This window comes from Pyxicephalus adspersus, chromosome 12 (assembly GCF_032062135.1).
Source record: "Pyxicephalus adspersus chromosome 12, UCB_Pads_2.0, whole genome shotgun sequence".
In the NCBI taxonomy this organism is placed as follows: Eukaryota; Metazoa; Chordata; class Amphibia; order Anura; family Pyxicephalidae; genus Pyxicephalus; species Pyxicephalus adspersus.
The window spans coordinates 26,669,158-26,696,053 of record NC_092869.1 but is presented as its reverse complement, the minus strand read 5'-3'; the positions used below and the strand labels follow the sequence as shown (position 1 = coordinate 26,696,053).

Genomic DNA, 26,896 nt, shown 5'->3' with positions numbered 1-26,896 from the left:
AGTATTGTGGAATACCTTGTAAACACAAAGCAAACATAAAACCTCCTTTATATTCTACACTTTTAAGTGTGAGTTAACCATTGCAGGTAAAATGAGGACTGATTATACTCCTAGAACAAAAAAAACATAAAAATGTGAAATTTTAAAAGCAGCCTTAGTGTACATGCAAGTCATCAGGTTGAATTTTCTAAATGTCAAAAGTGAACTCTACACAACATTTGAAGAAGTAAATTGAAAATAAAATTGGAAGCCGAATTTACAGTGCATGAAAGCGACAAGATAAAAAGAACCCCAACCAGTGAAAGACTTTTTTTTTTGTAAAGGGTCAGTGGAGAATAGGACAACTGTCATATATTCCTGTCTGTTCCATCCTTCTGTATCACATAAAGATGAAAAGCCAAACAATACATGAAGATACCCAACTGAGAAGCAGTGACATCTAAAGCTTGTTTCAAAGACTAAAGGTTTCAATTTTTTCCGGCTAACCCATTTTTCCAGAGTTACCTTACAGAACAAATCTTCATATGAAAGATATACTTTTTTTATCATGCAGTTTTGATCAATCAACTGTGCAAGCCTTTCAGAAATAGTACAGTTCCCCTTCTAACCATACTCCCTGCCTTTGATGCCACAATTTATTTCTCCCTTCTATTACACTTTTTATAAAAACACAATTTCTATATTTGAAAGTGTACACTTCTTAAGTTTTTATAGCAGTTTGGGTGCCTATTTTTCATTTCTAATGTCTGAGTAATCATAATATGAAGATGTGATTTATAGTCACTAGTAGTTATTGTTCCTTTTGTGTTGTATTGAAATGTATAATGTGAGTGAAAGTCAAAACTTTGTAGCAATCTTCTAAAAAGGTTCTTCCTATTTCCCATTTCCATATCAGTTCTCGGTTCTCCTTTTTTAGCCTAAAATAAACTGGATAGAATCTGATATAGTAAAAAAAAATCCTGGAGTAGGAAGTAAATAAGGTGAACAGGGGTCTTTAAGAAGTAGATAAAATTAATTTAATTGTGTAAAGGTAAGTCATTAAAACTAGCAATATTCTTAAATACAATTATGTTTAGTCAGATATTACATCAGAGAACTACAGGAACTCCACTTTCTGCAGGAACAAAAATGAAGGAAATTAGTATGCAATGTTGGTAGTAGACTATTGGCAATCGTTTGGTCATATAATCTGAGGACTTTACACTTTGGGATGGTTACCATAAAAAGTCAAGATATGGCAAAAGGTTACATATTTGGTAGCAATTATTTTTGGGACTTTGTTCTCTCCGTGTCCAGGTTCAGTGTCTTTGGCCAGGAAGAGCTAGCTCCATTTTTTCTTCACTGCAGCTTGATTGAGTATTCATTGGAGATCTACTGTAAGTCCCTTCTTGAATACAACGCATTGATAGCTGCACAATCACTTCCAGATTTATAAAGAGATGTGGAGTGTTTGGTGCCTGCAAGGCTTTGCAAATTCTTGAGCACTTCCTCCAAGGGTACAGTTCCATATCTGGTGGGAATACCTAAATATATGTAGATTCTGAATCGTTGTCTATCAGTTGGTGTATACAGTACCAGGCAGATCTATACCAAAAGACGCTAAGGTCGCCTTGCCAAAGGTTAATAAGCCTGAACACGTTCTGTATGTTCTCCCAGTTTAACTTGCTCTGATATATCTTCACAGCAGCTAAGCAGTTGCTGGCTAAGCCCTGGAGTTCAGCAACTCCTACAATTACTCAGGTCAAAAGGAAAATGTCCTGGTATCTTACTAATGAGAAAAGGTCTGCTCCATACTATGAACATCAAACTGTTCCATGCTGGGACATTATTTCATCAATAATAGGTGACTTTGCTATAGATGCCCGTTGAATGTCTGAAGGGCTCCCCCCTTCCCTTTTTATATTAATATTATTATTGCACAGTTTTTATATAGCGCCATCATATTACACAGCGCTGTACAAAGTCCATAGTCGTATCACTAACTGTTCCTTAAAGGGGCTTTCAATCTAATGTCCCTACCACAGTCATATGTCTTTAATACAGTCTATGGTCATTTTTAGGGGGGGGCGCCAATTAACCCAACTGCATGTTTTTGGGATGTGGGAGAAAACCAGAGTACCCGGAGGAAACCCACGCAGACACAGGGAGAACCTGCAAACTCCATGCAGTTGATGGCCCTTATTTAAATAAAGCTCTCCAAGGCTGGAGAAGATACTTTTCACAGTGAAGCTGGGTGATCCAGCAAACCTGGAATGGATCTAGGCCAGGACTGAAAACATTTGCCAACTGATGGCAAATAATTTAAAAAAAATCCATTCCATGTTTGCTGGATTACCAAGCTTCACTGTGGAAAGTGTATCCTCTCCAGCCTTGGAGAGCTTTAATAAACCAGGCCCAATGTATCTTATTTTCCTTGTTTGTTCCTATGCCTGTTGTACTGCTTATGTTGTACATGTATTAAGGTATGAGTCTATTGTGTTAAACTTTTCAGTGTTCAACACAGGCATTTTTCAAAGCTGGGTGGATAGAAATTGTAGGAGGGTGGCATCCCCTGTATTGTGACCCAACTCTTCAGTAACTACCCAAAAATGGCTGGTGGTTACTGAAAAGTGCTGGGCTATCAGAGGCTTAGGAGAACACTGCTTTTTGGAAAAAATTGTAAAAATGTATTGAAACAGAAATGTGGATTGTTTTGTTTATTCGTTCATTGCGTTTTGTGATTGCACAGTTTTTGGTGCAAGCCACTTGTCAGTGCTCCCCCCTTCCAGAAACCATACTTTTTTCTTTTTTTTTTACTCCTTTTTCCTTGTCTTTCCTGTTTTGTCTCCTTTTATTTTATTTTTGCAAACTGACAGGGCTGTTTAATTTCTTGTTCTTTCATGTTTTCATGTTTTTTTCTTATTACATTTACTAGTTTTTTTCGCTGCTGGCTGCAATGTTTATACATTACCATAGTGCATTGCATTATTTTACTGTAAATTATCTTCTTTATGTTCCATTCCGTATTATTTAAAACTGAATAAAACTTTAATATAAAGTTACAGTTAAAGAATATTGCTGAGAGGTGTATTCAGGGTGTACATTAATTGGTGACCTAATTTAAGCAACTATTACAATTCTAAAAACAAATACCAGAAGCAGCTTCCATGTGCTTGTTGTTACACTCCAATTCCATGACATTTGAAAGGGTATTTGAGGAACAATTAGCAACAAGAGTAACTTTCCTAACATGTTAGTGTTATGAAAATACAAACTAATACAAATGGTGAATCTGGAATCCCCCTTTGCAAATATTTGTGCCCCTCCTGAATACATTCCTTCCTCTGGTCTGATAGGGGGACAGGAGGAGCAGAAACCAGGCTAGGTATATCATATTCCACTGGGAGCCTGGCAACAGGAACAATGGCCTGCTCCCAAGTACTAACACTCAGATATTTTCTCCCAACTAAAATCTCTTGCCTTGTGCATAGGCTGTTGCTTTCGGATTTGTACGTTTAAGAATTCAATTAGTGGGATGTTTGCATTAAATCCCATTAGACTTTTATTTTGACCTACTTACAAAGAATGTGTATATTTCGGTGCAGTAAAGACAATATGTTTGTTCAATTAAAAAGATCCCTTTTGTGATAAATACCAAAATTATGAGCATGCAAGGCTTCAGGAAGTGTTATCTGTATGCATGCAGCATTGCAGAGGCTACTGGAGACAGACTGCAGAGTTTTCGGGAACTGGGCTTTCTGCTCCTGAGGCCACTAAGCTGAGTATTGCCATAGTAACAGACCCTGGCACACAACTGCCCCCCAGGAATCGCCCACTCCTGTTATCACAGCTGCCAGTGTCAGCACAAAAGCTTGGTTGGCCTGTTCTCATCCTATGTACAGTATATACACAGTCACAGGAATATGTAAAAATACATTTTCTATGTACTGTGCAATATTTGCTTATATACACACACCAGGGACTATTTTTCCCAAAGGAACTGGCTGCTATGAACTAAAAGTGTGTTATAAGTCAAGCTATCTATCTTTTTATAACTTATCTTTATTTAATTCAGTTGCGTTTTCTTTAGAGGCTTACCCCACAAATACATGGTCAGTGTGCATTGTGTCAGTGTGTGGGATAATGATAAACAACTCTTTAAGGCTAAAACATTCTAAACCATTTTTAAAATTATATATATATATACATGTTTTAGGAAGAATGCTAAAAATTATAGAAGATCCCCAGCATCCCCATAGCTGAACTAAAGCAGATTTGGAGGTACAGCTGCTCCTGGACTCCCTACCCAGTAGACATTAGTTTATTGGCTGGGCTGGTTCTTCACCAGCACTCCAGGCAATTAATGAAGTAACGGTCTTTGTATATCTGCAGATCTATAAAACACATGTGCCAAATTTTTTTAATAAAAGGCATTTTCAGTAAACAAGGTGGGGAGATCTCCTATGCTTTAAAGCAGAACTGTGCTGCCAGTGCTCAGGGCCATGGGATGGTGTAGAACACCACATAGGACATGAAATCTAGCCAATCCAAGTTCTGGCAAGAAGGCTTTCTGGAAAGGGAGACTTCACAGTTCTGTCAGAATTTTGTTTTTACAAGCGGACCTTACTTCCACTCCAAGCACAAAAGTGTGATTTAACATTTGCTGAATCTTCAGCACCTGTACTATTGCATAGTATGAACAAATTCCTTTTATGCATGGGGTAAGGGATGACAGTAGAAAAAATACTATTACAAATTTAGAGTGCATAAAAAAATGGCAGGTTTAAGCATAGAATTTAATTTCCATTTTATAAATATGATTTTCATGATTTTCAGCAAAAAAATAATTGATCATGAATCTTGGTTAAATGTTCTTAATAAAGAAAAGGAAAAGCTTGTTAGGCCAACATTGGTTAACATTTTATTCTGGATCAACTGTGAGTGCAGGGTTCTGTATTTGCAGGTTTTCCTTTTATTTATCTATCTGTCAAACATAATGGACTTGTATTAGTTTTCAATGTGATTATGTTAGTACTTAATAAAGGTTGCAGTTTTACAGTTTATAATCTGACATTTTAGGCATCAGTGTCTCCAGAGTCTAGCACATGTGCCCAAGTTATCTTAATGCCTTTCCTCTTTAAAGGCATAGTCCATCACAGTGATATTGCACCTGACTGGGTTTTAAGTATTTTTGGTATGGATGTAAAGCTGCGTACACACTTGCAATTTTTGTCGTTGGAAAGGATCTTTCACGATCCTTTCCAACGACAAGGGAGTGCACGATGCATGAACGGTGCTGTACATACAGCACCATTCTGCTCTATGGAGAGGGAAGGGGGAGAGCGCGCAGCAGGGTGCCGCTCCATCGCTCTCCCCCTTCCCTTTCATTAGGATCGGTCGTCGTCCATGGATCCGGCAGGTCGGTCGTTCGGACGATGGACGACACCGACTGTACACACGGCAGATTTTCGCCCGATATTTGTCCGATGCCGATTATCGGGCGATAAAAATCTGCCGTGTGTACGTAGCTTAACTTACTCTCTAAGCTGAGTAACACCTCTTCCACTGACCACTAAGAGTTTTTTTTTTTCTCTCTGATAACAAATTTAAGAGCATGCAGTTCCCCCATCAGAAGAAAGCACTACGATGGTCACCCTACACCTATAGTGTAAGTTTTGCTGTATACACAGTTGTTACACTGTCATCTTTACAGTACATACATATGCAGTATATATACATACAGTCTAAATCATTACTTACTGTTGCAACAGCTGTTCATTTAAAAGTAACCCCTAAAATATTTTTCAAAAATTCTCCTTCAGAAGTAATTTCATATTAGTGTGGGGGAGCTTTTGCCATAATTGGAAACTATGCACAGCATACTTGCCAATGTGGCACCTATTCATCCTTTTTTAGGCGACTTGCAGCAATGACAGGCCCATGAACCGGTCACTCCTTCTTCCCTGAAAACTGCTATCTTCAGCACCAACTACATGGCGTGCTTTCAGGTCCTGTACAGGAGTTACATTGTCCCCGGCCTCTGGCCCTATATATGGTGGTTTATATAGACTAGGGCTCTACACTGCAAAATGTGTGCACCATGCAGTGTGGTCAAAAAACAAAAAACCACCAGGAGCCAGAGAAAACCTTTTTTGGAAAAAGAAAATTTGCATGTCGCCATCAAAATCGTCTACCTCCTGATGACTTTCTTTTTTGTTTAATTTCCCCTAAGTCTTTGCTATATGTATATTTTGCAAGCAGATTTGCTTTATTTCCTAAGATCCCTGTGATGTCAAATCTATTCCCAACTCCCCTCTGTAGGGGTTGCTTTATAATTTTTAGTGAGCGGAGATCTTTTCTGGGAAGGCAGACTCAAAGCTCTCTGTGTATTCTTTTTATCTTTTAGGTTTAGGTAAGTAACACTCTCATCTTTAGAGAATTAGGTGGGTACTGCAGACTGTGTACAGTGCAAATAATATGCAGGATTAGACAATCTTTAATAATGCTTTTTTTCAGCTACAAATATTTTTTCACACCACGTTATTCCAAAGTGCTCCTTTTTGCCAAGTTCCAAAAAGATATGGCATTTAAAGCTGTTAATGTATCCATCCGCTTTGTAAAGTATGTGTGTCATAAATGCAATGAACATGGCTATTGGATACACCTTCTTTGGCTATTTTTGGGGTGAAAATATATTTCCTTTCTTTTTATCATATTAAGAATGATTTGGAGTGCATCGACAAGAAGTAACTTCCAGAATTTCTCCTGAAAATGGATCATTAATCCCCACTGACTTGTATCAACACCTATTTAAACTCATCAAACTAAGTCACATCACTCAATATCATTTTTAATTTTCTCCAGAGAACAAACCAGGCGCTCAAGTCTCATTTAAAAAAATTACAGTGAATGAAAGAGATGACTGTGTAGCTAGTAGGTACCCATGCACTAGCAAATTAAAATGAATCTAGAAATGGCACTTTTCCATTTAAGCTGATCGCACAGATGGAACCAAACTCTACTTATTAAACCCATTAAGTACGGCCAGCAGTACTGAGGAGGCCATAAATCAAATACTGATAGCAGATTGTTCTGATCATCTGTTCACAGTCTACGGTTTCATCCGTTTATCCCCCTACTTTCATGACCCATTTGTGACATTACCATAGGGAATAAATAAAACATTGTGACCTTATTCATCATTAAGCTGAGTTTTAGTAACAAAGTGCAGTTACCTGGGACAATCATAATTTGTGGTACTGCAGTAAGATCACCAACAGAGATGCTGATTTGCACTATATATCACCTTTTATAACCCCTGAGGACCACCTGTAAAAATGTGCAGGTCTTAGAGAACCCTTTAAACTATTTTCAGAGTTACAGTTGTTTAATTTATCATTATCAGTGAGCTGTAGATAATAATGATGATAAAAGATGAATATTAAAATTAAATAAAATAGGCTAAATTCAGACAGTTGTTTAAAAAGTGTTTTGGAAACACTTAACAATGGTATCACAAGAATATTTCAGCAGTTCAAAAGCACCCTGTACGCACATTGTTACTTTAGGGAGCCTATTATTCGCTATGAGTGTTTATATTTTGTACCACAAAAACTACAATAGGGGGTCCTTTTAGAGTTAAGGAAAGTAGAACAGTTTGAATAATTCAGCAAAGAACAACTGGGCAGAGCTGACACCACAGTCTATGAAATGTTGTGTTGTCAGCCCACAGCAGGACTTGTGGAGCTGAGTGGATTTCTGGCAACTCATAAGATATTTTTCTGTACTTGCAGGGATTTAACATGAGAAAATGTGCATGTGTTATGGGAATGTACATTTTAATCAAGGTTTATAGTAGAGTTAGTGTATGTTTACAACAGTGTCCTGTTGTTCTGCAGGACTACATAATTTACCTACTCCTCACCCTCTCTATTCCATTCTATATACATACCGGTACATTGATTTCCATCATGAAAAAACAATGCTGCTGTAGGGAATCTTGGGAGATGTAGTACTGGGGGGATATGCCTAATCAATAGTAACTGAGCTGGTAATAATTTTATAATCCTACAACATCGCTGTAAGTAATATAGTCTGTTTATGAACCGAGTGTTGATGCAATTTAGAACAAAGTATACAACTAGCTCTGTGATGATACAGTTACACTATCACCTAGGACGAATATAAAAACAAAAAAACACCACTATTCATTATTTTGGGGAAAATAGATAGACATTTGCTTACATACCATTGCACAACATAGTACAAATTTGCTTTTGTGTACTGCATTACTTTACTGATATGGAAATGAACACAATCGTAGAACAAAATTCTACGATTCCTGATACAAAAGTGACTTACCCGATTTTATCTCTAAAAGTCGTAACCGGGGATCTTCAGGAGGATGTAAGCGTCTCTTCTTTCTCCAACACCTTGCAGGGTATGTATACAATTGTCCTGGAGCCACTCCTACACAGATGGAAAAAAAATATTTTAAACAAATTGAACCCCTTAAAGTGTTCTTAAAATGTACGTACACACACACACGTACACGCGCACACACTCACACACTCACACTCTAAGGAAAAAAGTCATCCCCTTAAAGATATCCAAATTTTTGTTGCTGTTCATTCTGAGATGAGAACACACGTCAAAAATAATTTTCTAGTCATATTTCCACATAAGTAAAAGAAAAAAAAAAAAGGCTGAGATGGACACAAAAAAATGTCTTTCTATAATACATTTCCTTTTTCTGTGTTCTTAGAGCAAAAATGGAACCCCTAAATACAAAATATGGAAATATAACCTGTAAAGTAGAAGGATCTAAAAAGCCCAAACCCTTAGGAGATAATATAGAACAGACAAGCTACAACCAGTAAAGGTAAATTATCCAGCAATGTTTTGTGATACCTCCCCTCTAGTGGTCAGAAATAAATATGCAATAAATTAAAAACACACCCCAACCATATTTTAGACAAACTCCTGCATAAAAGGAAAGGTATATTAAATAAGTTCATATATTTGTTACACATCTATGCAAAATGAGCTGGATTTACATATTTCCAGATCACTTGATGTTGCAGTTAAAGAAAATCATTGCAAAACTGATAATTCAGAAATTAGAATATTGTCACTGGTAACCCAGTGGTATGTTTACTGATTATAAGACACAAAGTTGGATATTGAAATAGAGTTGATTAGGAACATACAATGTGGAAGGACGGAATACATTCAGACCTTCTTGTAATAATGAGTGAGTCTGCTGAATGCTGTAAAATCTGTCACTTTGGGGTGGATATATTACAGTTAGTTTTTTTTTGGGGGGGGGGGTTAACTGGTTTGATAACACTAAGGGGAGACTGAACAGTTTTTTTCATACAGTTTGCACTTCACAGAGTCACATACTATTGGTGATTTATAGGATTTGTACATTTATGTATATTTTTTTATAATTTTTGTCCAGGCACCACAAATTGTTTTATCACTGTGTTTTGTTACTAACTGGGGGTCTAGCACAGTAGCTGGATAGGGGTAGTATTTTAGGGCAATGCAAAGCAAAAAGAATTTATTCCATGTCAGGATATTTAATTTTTCTTTAACTGCTGTTTTTTTTTGGTACTCCCTTGCACATTGATATACCTAACACTGTCACAGAGCTACTAGTTATATCACATGCATGTCATATCAGTGCCTGATGTTAGTTTGATAAACAGGAACTTAAACAAATATATTTGTATACAGTAAGTGAATTAAGACTAAATGACATTTACAACTTTTGGAGAGATTCTTGGTGCCTGACATTCGGCATATTTAGATTGATGTTGTTTGATTTCACTGACCAGTACTCTACCTGGCCCTCTGTGCCTTTTCTCCATCCAGATGTAGCAATTGTTTTGAGCCACACCAGTCTGGGAGTCGAGGAAGGGGAGGCGGACACTGCGTTCGGCACATAGTCTGGAGTTGTAATTACGACAATGCTCAATTGCTTCTTTGTAGAACTGATCTCCAAGCCTGCAAGTAAAGAAAGGGGAATGCTTAGTTATCACGCCAGTACTACTGAAAAAAACTCACAGAGAAGATGGATAACTGTCCATATGGATACGGACTAATACATAAAAAGCAGTTTCTACTTACAATGGGGAAAAAAAACATATCATAAATTAGGTATATGTTTTTATAACACATCAATGTACACTATATATAAGGTAATACCCCATATGTTAAATGATTTACTTGCCAAAGGATTTGTAATTTTGACTTGTTTGTAAATATTTGATTCACAAATATCTGCAACACAGATACAGGTGACATTTTTTTTCTGGTTCGGGTTTCTGGTCTGCTTAATGGGCAATAAATCGGCATTATTACATTTATCGAATCAACAAAGAGAAAAATCCAGGAAATAGTAAAGTAATCTTTCTAGCTGACCATTGAGGATGAGGCATGTTAATTGGTTTTATTATTATTATACAGTATTTTTATAGCGCTGACATATTACGCAGCGCTGTACAGGGCACTTGGTGAAAGCATACAAAAACTTGCTGAGGATGCTTGTGTTTTGATCTCTAGCTCTGAGCATTTTTTGGAAAGCAGTTAACAATACCAAGTTAAAAAAAAAAAACTAGGTGTTCCTGTTGGTGATTAGCTTATTTCCAAGCTATTTAGTCACTGAGTGACTGATGTAGGTTAAGTACTGCCCTAAAATATCTTTAAACAAATACTGGACATTTACATTACCCTGTAGAAGCTTGTATGAGATGTTATTGATTGGATTTAGATCTACTATAACCGTAATCTGTAACAGGGTAATAATTCATCTCAAGAAGTTTTACTACCTAGAAAGCTATTGCCCTCTACTACAGAAAATAAAAACACATCTGCAGGATGATTTAAAACATGACAGCAATTCCTATTTGTGAAGCAAATGACTTTTTATACAACAATATTTTAGACTTCAGAGCTGTAAGTTCTTAAGAATTGGAATTTGCCAGTGGAAGTTCCACCACTTCTGTCACTATACAAAACAGACTATTTTGATAGTGATAACAGCAAACAACTGTGTAAAGTGCTGAAACAGCCACTTTTAGTTTTGCGTTGGAAGCCGGTGTGACAAGGAATCCCCACCAGGTTGATATGTGATTTTAGTAATAAAGTTTACATTTGCCAAGCAGTAAAAGGCCAACATTTTAAGCAGCCAAATGTGAAGTAACATTACTCTCCAACATAATGCCTCCAATAAAATTGGTTGTTACCTAAGTAATAATTCCCAATAGTTTTATTGCAGTCATAAGGATGGCATAGTGTTAGCTGATTGGAAGAAACAAATGACTGCTGTACGTTGGCTTTCCGTAAGTTAGTGCATCATTTAAAAATTTGCATTCTCCAGCCTCCAAACTCTGGAAGCTATACTTCAACAATAGAAAATGTGTTTCTTTAGAAAGTTCTAGGTGACGTGACTACAATACATACAATCCTGGCATTCATGTATAACAGACAATGCCTTGGTGGGTACGGAGAAGGTATGCTGCTACTTGTAATACTCACAGGGCAGTATGGCTGTATGCTACCTATATCTGGAGTTAAACAGGAGGATGAAGTGGTTTGTCCTGGACCACCATGCCACTGGAATATTGCTCCAAAGGTACTGGTGGACAAGGAAACACGAGAAAAAGGCAATGCTTTCTGTATCAGCTGTTGCTTTAAATATTTTTTCTAAACTGGCTATGTGTAATGATAGATTTATATAGCATCAGGGTGGTGCAGTACAAGAGACAATACATACTACAATCATGAATATTACTACGCAGTATTTATATAGTGCCGACATATTACACAGCGCTGTACAAAGTCCATAGTCATGTCACTAGTTGTCCCTTAAATGGGCTCACAATCAAAAGTCCCTACCATAGTCATATGTCTTGAATGTAGTCTAAACACAATTTTTGAGGGACGCCAAATAACCTCACTGCATGTTTTTGGAATGTGGAAGGAAACCCACACATACACAGGGAGAACCTGCAAACTCCATGCAGCTTTCTCTACTTTCTCTGTAGAAGAAGAGGGGCTTCCTTTTGAGAGCATTTGTTAGGTATTACAATGCACACATCCCGCCTCCATTTTATCTCCTATGAGCAAAGTAAACATAGATAGATTGTTGAAGTGATCATAAGAGACCATAAAACAGGAAGCCATTTTGGGATTCTTTTTAGGCTGTCTCTTAAACAGTAATTATTATTTGCACTCAATAGCCCAATGTACCAATAGAGGCTAATATAAGTCTGTGACTAGAATATCCAAATATAGTAATATAAATTTAGATACTAATTTGGACCTGAATTGTTAAAATTGGCACACGCAGTACACATTTGCAGTGGTGAAGCTTTATGTAGTGAAATAGTTAATGACAGAATAATGGCAAGTCACCCAGAGAGAGGGAAGGCAGTAGCACACCTTTCCATTCTGGCTGTCACAGACTCCCAGGCAATGTCTGCAGTGCTTTATTGAAAAGATAATTTGGCTCATAAATTTCCCCCATCGCTCCAACCGACAGCAAATGATCCACAGAAGGACCCTGCTGCCCAAAAGATAATTACTTCTCCTGCACAAATCCCGGCACCTGGCAGGGCTTATAAAATGAAGCTCAAACAGGGTTCTGGTGTCCACATACTATGTGTGCTGTGACTGCACTGCCTTCAGATGACACAAGATTTAAAGGATGAGCATACAAGAATGCAGACATTGGAAGTAATGTATAAATAGCATTTCTCACTGCTTCTGGCCAGTGACATAAGATTTTAAACACAGTCCACACAGAGAGAGCAGGCAGGCACATATTAAATTGCTATAAAGCAGACTGGTCTGCAGAAACAGAAGTAAAAACATCAGCCTCCAGTTTAATAAATGTGGCGCCGGGTCTATGAATTGTGGGGGATAAATTTATAGATGGGTAGAGACATGTCACATTTATAAACCATACACTTTAAACTAACAATCTGCCAAGAGGGTTTCCAAAGGAGGCCTCTGTTGTACCAGCAGACAAGCTTGGCCTACTGCAATTTTTCTAGGGTATGTTTAGATTGGTATTATGGGTTCTCAGAAGGGGTGGTATGGAAGATGTCATCAGAAAATATTTATTTAATTTTATCTAGCAAGTTCCTAGATTTCATGTGGATTACAGAATCTCTGGGCATGAACACAGATGTCCTGTAATTAAAACTTACCTCAGAACAAAACAATAGTTTTTCTCATATACATGACATATACTCTCAGGCTTGAAGGATTTGCCCAGGTAGTAGAACAACTGATTACATTTGCAGCACAGAAATTCGTGGAAGTCTATAAACATTTTTTGTTGGCCAGCTGAAAAGAACGGCAGAACACAGAAAAGGAATAATGATATATTAAGGTGCAACACTCAGTCAGTAGATGCTGCTGAGAGTGCTGGAAAATCTCTAAAAGAAGCATGTACTCCAATTAATTATTTAAGGATGCACTAAGACTGACTCAATGACCCTTTTATATAAAGTGAAAATATGGTTGTTATTTTCTTTAAAACATGGCTAAGCCCCTCCCCTTCTGTATTTACCGCTGCAGCGCCGGGATGAAGGAAGAAACCTTGACTATACAGGACCGTATCGAAGAGGGATCAAAGGATCTGAAAAAGTAAAGGTAAGTGTGATTTGATTTTTTTTTTTTAAACTTTAGTCCGCTTTAGGGAACACCTACTTAATGAATTGCTTTGATATACATTTTGGCATTCTTGCTGAAAGTTTGTATCTACTAACTTGAGATAAAAATCTATAATATAAGAAATTAAGATACAGAAAATTAGAAGCATTAGGAACAAAAAAGCACTCTTCTAAGCAGTACATAGAAGATCAGAGAAGTAGAGAAGGGAGAATAATTAGGTGAGCAGAGGTGAGGAACCAATTAGATTTATATTGTACATTATTGCAGGTGGCATTGAGAAGCAAATAGAAAATGAACTGGTTGCCAATGCACCTTAACTTTAGGGGGGAAAAAAGCACAATACAACAAACCACCATGTTTGCTTCATACAACTCACTTTACATGTTTTTATGGTAATGTTAACTTTTAAAAGGACCTCAAGTTTAATTAAAAAAAAGTCTTTATTAGAAAGTTTAAAGAAAATACCCAAAGATAAGCAAAAACCGAGAACAGATAAGAGGTGAGTGTAATGAAAAATTAAGAAATTGAGATAAAACTGAGATTCTAGAGTTGGGAGATTTAGCTGTACTTCATCAGTTATACACTTATAAATGTAATAATAATACAATAAACATTTTGTTTTAAGATAAAGGATAAAGATAAAGTCACATTTTATGTCTAGTGTAACACAATGCAGAAGTTTAAAGTGTGTCATTAACAGTTAAAATATTACTGTAATCTTCTACCATAGACTGCAATGGATGGATATGTAAATTCCTCTAGTTACTGGTATTCTAATATTCTGAACACAATTGCTAATAGTACATTTGGAAATGGAATTGGAGTACTAAATCCAATATAAACTTCAAATTCAGTTTTTTTTTTCCTCATAGGTGTAAAAAAAAATTTAGGGGCTTTAACTATCCCCATTCATCAGGGTTTGTAGAGGTGATGGTTGGGAGAAAGAAGAACTGAAAGTGGGCATCTTGGCAGATAGACTAGTGACCAGAACAGGTCCTTTCTCCATGCTAGGGCCATCTCCCCCAGGATATGCCCTCTCAGGACAGCTTTCTTCCAAACCTCAGCAGCACAGGCCCTGATGAAGTGTATAGGAACCTTGAATGCCCTGACATCCTAGGAATGCATGGAGAAGAGATTTTAGGTGATTTAACCAATAAAATTGTTGTGGTTTCACAATAGCCAATACATTACATGTGTTACACCTATTTAATAATACAACATGCTGCTCATGGGTCCTCTCATTCCTTCAGAGAATAACAAAGTGAGAGGCGTCAGTCTACTGGCTGGAGTGCACATTGTTACATGTTTAAAGGACAGGACTCCAGGGAGAAACAGAATTGTTTACCTGAAGCAAGTCCCTTGCTATAACATAGCAGACAAGTGAGAAGGCCTCCAAGGAGAAACAAAGTGCTTCACACAGATGTGATTTCTCAAGAGAGCTCTTACACACTGAATTGTCACATAAACACGGGAGGGTATAATGCTGGGGTGAAAATGCCCAGAAATGATTTGTAGGTATTTGTACAAGGAAGAGATTTGTGAGAAATCAAGCTATAAAATACATATCCCTTCACCCTACAGTAATGTACAAAATCTGTAGCTTGAATTGTCCTAGAAACTGTTTAGTATGGACATGGATACATATGACATATTATGATTTTTCATACGTTCTTCGTATCTATCATATATCACGGAGCTTGTTCTTTTATTTGATTTATGATTAGTCAATTGATTATTTATATAGGATGTTTAAATATAAAAAAACCTTCATACATGGTTATCTGTTCACACCAATTTGGATAATCTAGAAAGGTTAATTGTTGCTAAGCTAATACTTAAAAAAAAAAAAGTACATTTTTGCCTTTAATGCCTTTTGAACCGTATTCATTGCACATCTGAGGTAAGCTTATCCAAGGTATATAACCCCTCACTCATTTCTTCCCACAAATCTCACTAGATTTAGACTTTGGTGATATCACTTCTGTGCTTTTCATTGTTCTTCTAGGGGCCTATTACTTCTTCATTTATTATGTGGACATGTGTGCTCTTCACCACTCCGACTGCTTTTTGATCATTCCTCCTATCTGTCATCATGAGAGCGGGACTGAAATCAGGAAACAAAGCCCTGCTCCTCCAATTGGATGAATGCTTCCTCGCAGAGACACAGAAATAATAAGTCAATCCTGAGGAAAATATCAGCTTCAGGAAGCCAGCAGACAACGGTGGTGACTAGTCCTTTGTCCCTCTGCTTGTTTTTTTCCCTCTTTTACAGTACAGGTCCTTATTAGACCTTGCTAAAGAAGTAGTCACACATTCCTGCCAAAATAGTCAAATAATGCATTCCAGCCTAAACTTCTGGTTTTTAAACCTTTAGTCTATTCACACCATGTTGCACTTCAATTTAATTTAATGAAACAATACAACTACTCATTTTTCTGAGGGCAAGATGTGATGACTAAGAAACTTAAGGAGTTTATTTCATTGCACAACGCTACAAGGCACAGCACTACCCACACCAAACTTAGTTGTTTACAAAACCATTACATTTTTATGTACACAGTGCTTATAGATGCTAACAGAAGAGAATTTGCCTTTAAATAAATGTTTTATTTAATATGTATTTAATAATTTTGCATAACTTCTTGCCTGGGCTGAAATTTCTGACCATCACTCCATGCAATAGGTACAATATTTTTCTAGAATGTTGGGTGATTTCTCAAAGGGGTTGCAGCCTAGGGCTTTGACTAGTTTGGTCTATACCTTTTTTTTTTTTCAGGTTATTTGCCATTGGATTTGCCATTGTGCTTCACATAACTACTGTGTTGAAATATTATTAATCAGTTCACAGCACATTTTTTTCAAAAGGCCTCTTTGCTTATATGTTTCAGAGCAAAATGTATAGGCTTCCTGTATTGTTCTTTTTGGACAGTAAAGGGTTTTTAAGGCACCCCTCCCATGCAGTTTTTTTAGTGTTTCAGTTACCTGCAGATCCCATATTATATAGAGATGGTGGTTTCCATCTGTTGGGCTGAATTTTGGACAAATTAGAAATGTAAAAAAATCTATGCCACTTAGTTAATTTCACCCGCAGTGGAATGACTAGTTCAATGTTCTATATCCAGGAACTGACTAGCTTAAAACCACTTATGTAGGTCTGCATAACTTCATTACCACAAATTCCTTCAGATACAAATAAAATACCTTCTAACCACCCTGGATCCTTGGAAATTGTCCTGCATTTGAATAAATCCCATTGTCCAGTGTCCCAGGGTCAGGTCCTGGAAGGCTCATTTCAGCATTCCACAGTGGCCTTTCTGCATACTATTTTATTTTAATGCAGTTTTTTTTATGATAAGCTATGACATAGGGCCTGGAATAATAAAGCTCTCCAGGACTGAAGAAGATACACTTTCATCTGTGAACCTGGGCGATCCAGCAAACTTGAAATGGATTTGGTCCAGGATTAAAACAAATAGCAAATTACTTCCTGGAAATTCATTCCAGGTTTGCTGGATCACCCAGGATCACCGATGAAAGTGTATCCTCTCCAGTCTTAGTTTTAATAAATCGAGCCCATTCTGTTGTCTCCCTGTCTGTATTCTATGTCAGTGGTTGCCAACCTTTTCTGACCAGCAGACCACTAAATTTACTGGCTCCGGACTGCGCAAGCGCAGGGAGCTGGGTGTCACTCAAAGGGTAAGAAACACTGACACATCCCGCCCACTTCCCTGAGCCTGCGATCCGTGCGGAGGACATGGTCCGCAGCTCTGGCCGGTGCCGCCCCCCCCCCAGCGGCGTCCTCCTGACACTGCTTGGGGGTGCACTGGCCAGAACCGCTGACCACCAAATTTTTCTTGCGGGCCACCGGTTGGCAACCGCTGTTCTATGTGGTGTTTGAGGCTGGGGATTTTTAGATTCACACTCTTTATTTGGATTAGCCACCCCTACTGCCACCATGATGCGCTATGTGTGTTGCATGTTGTCCTCCGATTTATGCTTATCTTTCTCCAGTACACAAGTTAAGAGGATATCTCTAATATCATTACATATTTTTAGGGTCCTCCTATGGAGAAATTTCCTGGCTGCCAGGGAAGAAAGAAAAGGGTAAGTATTTTTTTCCTTATCCTTTTGCTCTGGACTAAACCTGCAGTTAACCTTGGCTGTGGGGGGACTACATAGTAAATTTAGAGCTGGCAAGAGGCCAGAAATGTATAGAATGCCATTGCTGATCACCTCCACCACAAAATGGCATGTTGATAAGGGTCCACCCACAAACGTTAAAAAAATGTCAATCCTCTTGCTTTTTATCATCCCTAAAAATGATTTACAGATAATAGCACTCAACATAGAACAAACTTTGCTACGTCAGAGCAAGTCAGCATCCCCCAGTATTGGCAAAGTCAGATGAGTGTAGATGCTAAGACATACTTCCATTTTGCACTTTTACCCTTTTGCACAGCTCCTGTGTCTCCAGACTGATGTAAAAATCATGGTTTGTATGGTGACTTCTGGTAGGTAGCCAGGGAGCATCATTAGAGCAGGCTCAGGGGAATCGCGTATCCATAGATGTTGTCAAGGGTACCACCAGGTATGCCAATTACATATTTTTTTGCACAGCAGTTCCATCAAAATAACAATTGCTAGCCTAATATGACAGTCTAGTGCTCTGGAGGATTGATTCTAACATTGCTGTGTATTACACAAATCTGCTGGCTGTATGTATGTATGCACAAAGGCAGATTATTGAGCCCTTTCTAACTTCACAGAATGACAGAGAGGTTGATTAGTAGTAATAACTCCTTCAACGGTTATGATGCAGACTAAATAAAAAATAGATTTCTGTCAAGAAAGCATTACAGAAGCTGCCAAAAAAATAATAGACTATGGCCTGTCTTCTATACATTTTAAATGGCTGAATGAGAATATGTATGCATGTGAAACATAATCTCCTGATCTGCATACTTTATATAGATCACAGACTAAGGAAAGCACTGAAAATAGCCAGGCAAGTAGCATGCTCAGAAACAGACCAACATTTACAGCCTCTATATTTCTTTGACACACATTAATCACAAGCAGTAGATTTCTAATCATTTAGGTGAAACATCTGACAATAACAGAATTCTCTCAGCTGATATTGTTAACGGATGTTACAAAGATACTTCATTTTATACTGTCATTGATTCGCAACATGCATGCAGCCAGTAAACTTGAATTTCTGTCATGTATGGTAAGGTGGTAAGGTAGCATGTCCTAAGATTACAGTGACAGTACCTGAGTCTGCACCTTTAAAGATCAAGCCAACAAGTTCAATTGACAGATATTTATATCCTGACAGGAAAGCCAAAATCAAGACTTCTCTAAAAAAAATTGTTATAAAATATCCTTTTTGTGGTAATGTTTGACTTTTCTGACCCTTTCTATTGTCCAGTCATTATTGCCACAGTCAGAAAATGTCAAAACTCCTGTTTACATTGCACTTCAATGTATCCCTTAACATTGGAGGGGTCATGGAAAGGTACAAGCAGATGTCACAGAGTGACTGCATTCTACTGCTAAATCGTTTTCTTCTTTTTTATTTACTTAAAGCTTTTCTGTAAGGCAAGAGGATTAGAAAACCTTATGGCGGGAAATCACAGAAGCTGGTAAAGTGGAAGTAAACTAACCAAATAAAAAATATAAGCACGCAGTCTCTTTTTTGCATGCTATGTATCCACTACAATAACACAAAATACTACAACAATAATAACAATAACATGAAGAGATTAGGATTAACAGGAAAGGTTATTTTCAGAATAAAGGTAACTACAGGTATAGTATTGGATTATTGCCTAATGTAGTATAATAGAATGAAAGAAATAGAGAGGTGAGTAGGCTTTTAAGGACAAAAAATGTTAAATACTTATTGATTAAAGGGGTGTTGTGGTCCTAATATAGACATAGAACTTCTAATCTAAACATTATTCAGTTCTTAAACATTAATGTAACAATATGTGATGTTTACACTTGTGAACAGTGATAAGAGATTTTGTAGGCTTAACTCAAATATCCAACGTGTTTCGCCTATTAAGGCTTCCTCAGGGGATGGTAGAAAATTCCTCAGGGGATGGTAGAGATCATAGTGATAAATGCTAGTAATGGAATGTGTTTTTACTGTGCTTTAAAAACAAAAGGAGGTACCAAAGAAATATCCACGCCATAGTACTCCCTGGAGACCTTTTTAAAGACCGTGGGCAAGTGAAAAAATTCAGTAATTTTTATTAAGAAGAAGATATAGATTGGAACAAAGTAGCTACAACGAATTTTTACACCTACATAAATGACCAATCCTAATGGAGTATAGTAAAGATTGATATTATGATTCTTGATTACTTCTAAGTGATGTTTATTGATATGGATAGGTAAAAAAAAAATAGTGGTAGCTGGGATATAGGTGCAGAGGTTGATGCGCTTACATATTTAATGTCGGTACTGTATTCGGTTCCTTACTCTATTTTTTTTTCTTATTGATATGTCCTAATTAGGTGGAAAATGTTATTCATTGGTGTGAGTAACTGTTGCTTCTTTAATTTGTTGGTGATTTAGGGTGAGAAGAAGGACGGGACGCTGGCAGCCGAACTCAAATCGTAAAATAATTACTGTACTATAGCACAGTAATTACACATTCCATTACTAGCATTCATCACTATGATCTCTACAATCCCTTGAATATTAAGCCATAATAGGCGAAACGCGTCGTGCTTTGAGTTAAGCCTACAAAATCTCTTATCACTCTTCATAAGTGTAAACATCACACATTGTTACATTTGTGTTTAGAAATTGAATAATGTTTAGATTATAAGTTCTATGTCTATATTAGGACCACAACAATCTTTTGATCAATAAATGTTTAATCTTTATTTGCCCTTAAAAGCCTACTCACCTCTCAACAACAATAACATGCCTGTATGCATTCTTCCATACAATCAAAACTGAGCACAGAGTACATTCTTGGCATATCTACAATTCCAAAGACCCCAAACCTTAAAAAGGACCAGGTGAAGATATTGGTGGTGGTGAGGCAAGTTGAGTACCTCTGCTTTAAGCATGAACTAATTGTCAAGGAATGTTGTAACACTAATCCTAGTAGGGTGTTTAAAGCTGAACTATATTTAAAAAAATGTGAGCTACCAATATATACCCCTTCAGAATCTTTTCTGAAATGGATAGTGAGTTAGGCAATATTATGCCAGGTATCCTAGCATTCCCCAAGCTGTCATGAATTAATTAACTCCTTCACCATTCCAGCCTGGCCAATCAGAGTAGAAGAAGACCGTGTGAAAATGGCAACACCCATGAGTGAGGACAAGTGAGTATATTTTAAATAATTGCAAACAGGCGCATACTTTTATTTTATTGCAGAAGAGACTTTGCTAGTCTCTACTATACTAAACAACCTGTCTGCTGACATTTTTTTTTATTTTTAATATTTAGTAACAAATATTAGAAGCTAGCAGATGATTGCAGACACTTGAGCTCACCCAAAAATAAGGCAAGAGAATGGCAGATGAGTTAGCTATTGAAGCACTGCATTGAAAGGTAAGCGTCCTTTATGTATTTCATAATTAAACATAGTTAACAGTGACTTTTTCTTTTAGTCTTAGTTCCTTTTTAAATATTAGTACAGTATTTAAAATTTAAATAACTGCAGTGGTGGGCAGTGTGTAAAGAGCAACATTGCTATGCTGAAAAGGTGGTCAGCTAAGCTTAAGTTTCTGTTACAAGTACAGAAAAAGTGCCTCTTCATTACCTAGTTAAATCATTGACCTTAAAGTGTACTCAAACTCAGAATTTTCACTTTACATAAAGGGGTGGACAACTAAAAGGGAAGACAACCCAAGCTCTCTTCCTTTCACAACCCATTTATAGACATTCCAAAACTCCAGACCTTGTTATATAAGAATATTAGACTATGAGAAACCATTCTCTCATTTGGCCATCACTACAGTACAGATTACCCATGCAAGAAGCTGAATTCTAGAAGACTGAAGGCAGAAATCTAAGACCTTGTGATCTTGTTTAGAATGTTTTTGTCTAGCTGTATTCTGTACAAGAATTAAAAGCACTTTTTAAAACAGCTCACATATATTTGCGTCTATATAAATTGTGAAGGAAAAATCAAAGTTTAACATACAAATCTTGGAAGGCTGTCTGCATTCTAATGTAAACAACCATCAACTATTTCTTAGCTGTTAGAAACTGCGAACACAAACTCAACTCTTAGTCTTAGATCTATGTCCATGGCGTGGAAACAGGTGCATTTTAATGCATTGCCTGGAGTTCTGTTTGAAAACTCCTACTGTACTGACGTGTTTTGAAACAAGATGTGACTTCCTAAGACACTATGGCCCTAATTTATTATAGCTCCATTGGACTGGAGAAGATAGACCATCAGGGGAGAACCTGGGTGATCCAACAATTTGGAATGAATCTGATTCAGGTCTGAAAAAAATTGCCAACTGATATCAAATCTTCTCCAGTCTTGGAGAGATTTATTAAAGCAGGTCCTAAATCCCCAAGTCCATAAACAAAGTCATAGCATTTTAAACCTTACAACAAAAAGAGCCATCTATAGTGGTCTGCTATATTTTCATCTAAATACTATATACTGTGTATATTTGAATAAAAAACAAGTGTTTGTTTTCCCTCAAAATGCCATCAGTAAATAAGTCTAGTTTTATACTCAGGTTACACCTAGTGGCATGTTCTGGATCCGCATTTGTCTTTGGTTTGATACAGCAGAGCGGTAAAGGACAAGCTGTTTGTTACAAACTTTGCATGAGGATACAGAGCTGTCTACTAGTGGCCAACACAACCATGCACAAATGATCATTTAAGGGCAAGTGACCCATCATAACTAACTCAAACATACAAAATATTTTACAGTCACGTGGTTCAGTATGTTTATCTTTCCCCCTTTTTACGGGTTAAAGTTCCCCCTTTTAAATAAATGTTTTAAAATAACACACCTTGCATGTACTTATTCATATTAGCTTTTTTTGACAGTTCTATCGATTAGCAGTGACGGCTTTATTTTTTGCCCTAGGTTTATTTCCATGTAAACGCAGGTTTCCTGTATTCTAAGGTTAAAAGTAACTAATATGTTCATACTTACACATTACTGCAAGAGCTTCAGAGGCCTGCAGAGGATTTAGTATTACTTTAACTATTATTACAACACATAAATATTCTCCCTAGCACAAATCCAAAGGATTTTTTAGTTGCAAAAACAAGATATTACTATGAGCCCAAAGACACATCTCATTAGCTGCTTTACCAGGAGGACTTTAGTCACAGTGAGAGTGCTCAAAAGTAGGTCAGATGAGTCTCTTCTAGTTATTAACTGGAGCAAATAGGTAGCTGTAGAGATTCAAAGGTAGACACAGAAACTGTATAAAATAACTGATGTTACAAAACTTGTGTATATATTCAAATATGATCCATACCCTTTGTTTTGTTCTGAAGTGAAAAAATGTACCATTATTTACTTTGATTACCTATAATAAAATCAGAAAAATGTAATAAAACTCGAAGAAAACTAAAAAAAATCCAAGCCTGTTCTAGACATTCTCTGGTGCTTATACTTATCTTTATTGCTGCACAGATCTCAATAAAATCCCAATACTAACTGGTAGGACAAAGGTGGGGAGTCATTTTCAAGGGGAATTAAATATGGGCAATGAATGGGTGGTTTTTAATCATTATTAGTCCATGTTAATGGAGGAGCATGAATAAATTCCTAAATGTCTTCATATTAGTTTCTTCTAATAGGTTACCATATAATTTGCTGGGTACCAGAATTTAGACACAAGGAGGTGTGCACTCGGACCCAATAAACTCTATTTCAGTGCCGGAAGAGGAAATTATACAGGTAAACTCACTGGAGGTAAAGGTGTTATAAGGAACTGCTGTAATACCCCAAAATGATCAGGTTGGGGTGACTAGGTAACATGTGAAACTTAAAGCTGGAATTATATCTTTGCATTATCTGGTTGGTTTTAGCGCATTACAGAATTACACATGCTACAACTGCTTGGTAAGCACATAGCTCTCCGATCTGAATGGTTCCCCAATACATATACAATACACCTAAGGGAACCTGAGCTTTGGCACACAGATGTGAATACTCTGTGTGTTGTACCTCACTGAGTATTACAAAATTGTGCTGGTGCCTGGAGAGTAAGTTAAAAAAAATTTGATGCTTGAACACAATGCACCTAAATAAAATTCACATGTAAAATGCCCGCAAGTGACAACAAGGAATAATTACAATATTCACATGGCTATATGTTGCATATGTTTGGATCACAGGACATACTTAACTGTTTTATACGCAAACATAAATACTATTTTGTTCAGATGCATCTATTTATCTGTCCAAATAACTCATCTAAAATTAATTTTATCATATCTAACCATGTGTCCTAAATAACTATTTACATTGGCATTAAAAAGGCAAAAAATACTACTATTAATAATATAAATCATACTATTTTTCCCAAATAGTATTTAGAGTGTGACACATTCTTGCTTATAAAGGCATCAAAACTTGCAAACTTTTTGACCTTTGATTTTTTGTAGAGTCCTCTTTTAAAGAAATTTTTATTCCAAGAAAAATATAAAAAGCATGTAAGCACTAGGTGGCAGATGTTGAATACATTTTACACAGTCTGAAAATACTTTCTCATAGCAAAGTACACTCAAGTAAAAAAAAAAAAAAACATAGAAACAAATGTTTGTATGTTTTTATTTCTTTAAGGTAACTTGTTTTGAAAAAGTTACAGTTATCAGGTTTCCCTGGGATATACTACTGCTCTGCTTTGTGTTATCACAAAATTATCAGTTTGCCCAATTATTTTTGTTGCAAATATCATCCAATTTTTAAACAGATGAAAATAACTTTTCACAATTATTTTATGATTGTAATGGGGTTTATTAGATTTAAAAAAAAAACCTACAAGCCAAAGACACTAAGCATACATAATGGGCAGATGCACCAAGGACCTCCCTAACACCCCCAAACATGTTCTTCCAATCCTTAAATAATTATTATTAATAATATGTATAAAAGGAACAACATGTTTTGCAGCGCTGTACAATAAATAGTGAAGGCGTTGCTAAGCCACTATGTATGGTTTCTCTGTTGTAGATAGAATAGTAAAGGACTTTATTACAATAGTAGATTCCTATGATGCTGTTGGTAAGTCCTGCCAAAATTTTTAAGGCTTGAAACGGCAATCCTGGCTTTAATGCCCAGTGAGGTAAAAGCATACAACCAAAAGGGAACCGACTAGGTAGTAGTGAGTAGCTGCGGCAAGCAGCTGAAGTTTGCACATACTATACTTCATACAGCTTTGCATATTATTATTAAACAGGATTTATATAGCGCCAACATATTACGCAGCGCTGTACGTTAAATAGGGGTTGCAAATGACAGACAAATACAGACGGACACAGGAGGAGAGGACCCTGCCCCGAAGAGCTTATAATTTAGAAAGGGAAGTATGCATACTAAATGCTTAATGCTAAACTCTACCTACAGATACGTTTAAAAAACAGCTTTTGTTTAAATACATACTTTTAACTTTCTAAAGCTGTCCCCTGCAGTAAATATTTTTTGCTTATAAATGTCTTCTGTCTTTCAGGTTTGACCATTTTGCATTATGTGTCATGGAAAAGCTAAAAGTTTAAATCGGCTTCAATTGAAACAAGTTAGCATGCAAAACAGACTAAAATAAGACATGCAAATTAATTTTATCCTAGCAAGACAGAATTACAGTTTACAAGGCAGAGGATGATCCAGAGTTTCCAGATCACACGTCTAAATGATCTGCCTATTCTCCGCCATTTTTTTCATGTATTGTTTTGTAGCGATTTTATACTACCTACATGCTAGAGGTGAGAAGAAACCCAAATTCCATCTTCCCCTTTACTGCATCATCATAATGAGGGATACAGATCTCTAGGTTTTGTTTTTTGTTGTTTTTTCCTATTTAAACCTTGCAATGACACACTGGTGTATGTGAAGGATAATGTTCTGGGCTTTTCCTGAAACACATTGGAGTTACTCTATGCAAACAGTGCTTGGAAAAATAATTTAATACCGAGATCTCAAAGAAAGTGGACATGCAAAGGGATGACAATTATTTTGTAAGGACAAATGAAACCTAGTAATTTGATGTTTGTCTGTTTTGGTTGATCAATATTTAGCCCCGTTCTTTTAATTCTAGAAGAGAATTAGAAGAGAGAGTTGGGGTCCTAATGGAAGAAAGACCGCAGGCCATGGTTTTACACAATATGGCGAATGGCAGAATTTGCTATTGTTCTTCATAAAGCAGTGCACGTTATGCTGCACAACAAAGGCTGCATGTTTGTCACAGATTTGTCCTGCGCCATGGCCTGACCCGCTCCTTTCTCCTCCAGCATATTCTGCATTAACAGATGATTGTGGCTGCAGGAACAGCAGCAGCTCTCTAGGGCTTCCAGTGCCTCTGACAGAGCAATTAATTTCCTCCTCCTGGGGTTAGCCAAGAGGTTAGACAACTGCCTATACCCATCACTCAGTCTCCACACTCCTACTGTGCCAAGGAAAAAAAAAAGCACTATAGGATGTTTCACCAGTTAACACATTCACCACCAATGCAAGAAGACACTGCATCCCTCTTATAGTAGACAAGATCGTTTTCTCTGCAACACCCAACTCTAGTGTAAAATGTTCATTTTACAGTACATTTATTAATGCAAGATTGTTTTGGCATCTATACTTGGAACAAGAACAACAGAAGGTTTTAAATTTCTGTCCAATTGTAGTTCCATTTAGGCCTAGTCTGTCAGAATTGCCTTGTAGAAGATTCCAAAAGCAGCATAGCCAAACTGCAACAAATACATTATTATTAAATGAGCCAAACAATCCTTAGAATTGTAATAATCACTAAATGCGTTCTTTGCACAACTGCTCTTTTTTTTGTATATGGACAATTCCGATAAATATTTAATCACCCAACACTTTAGTTTTTTTAACAGTGTCAGAGAGGTGTTCAGGGACAATATCACTTTTTTTTGTTTTTTTTTACAAGAAACAAAGCCTTTTGAAATAATATGTAATGATGATGATGTAATGATGCACCTGAGCCTGTGCCATAGACAGAGTAGTGTTAACATATTTTTATTTAAATGTAGACCCAGAGCT

The 26,896-nt window shown here is 36.8% G+C and overlaps 1 protein-coding gene and 2 long non-coding RNA genes across 10 annotated transcripts in view; 2 read left to right on the top strand and 1 right to left on the bottom strand.

Moving 5' to 3' along the window:
- LOC140341842 (uncharacterized) overlaps positions 1-15,885 on the top strand; it is an 80,088-nt gene extending 64,203 nt beyond the window's left edge. The window contains exons 2-3 of the long non-coding RNA XR_011922953.1: positions 13,573-13,647; positions 15,674-15,885. This is a non-coding gene — a long non-coding RNA (uncharacterized lncRNA). The remainder of the gene's footprint in view (positions 1-13,572; positions 13,648-15,673) is intronic.
- DPF3 (double PHD fingers 3) overlaps positions 1-26,896 on the bottom strand; it is a 130,501-nt gene that overhangs the window by 58,445 nt on the left and 45,160 nt on the right. For 7 of the 8 annotated variants that reach the window (XR_011922952.1, XM_072427743.1, XM_072427748.1 and 4 more), the window contains exons 2-3: positions 9,830-9,990; positions 8,341-8,448 (exon numbers count right to left, since the gene is read on the bottom strand). Coding sequence is in view for 7 of the 8 variants with exons in the window: in XM_072427743.1 (XP_072283844.1) it covers positions 8,341-8,448; positions 9,830-9,990 (269 nt within the window). In the remaining variant the exon portion in view is untranslated. Of the gene's footprint in view, positions 1-8,340; positions 8,449-9,829; positions 9,991-13,564; positions 13,630-26,896 lie in introns of those variants that run through there. The other variant, XM_072427749.1, reaches the window with a different exon arrangement.
- Positions 20,540-25,886, top strand: LOC140342287 (uncharacterized). Its single transcript, XR_011923032.1, has 4 exons — positions 20,540-21,016; positions 21,142-21,246; positions 23,466-23,578; positions 25,353-25,886. It is a non-coding gene; the product is annotated as an uncharacterized lncRNA (long non-coding RNA).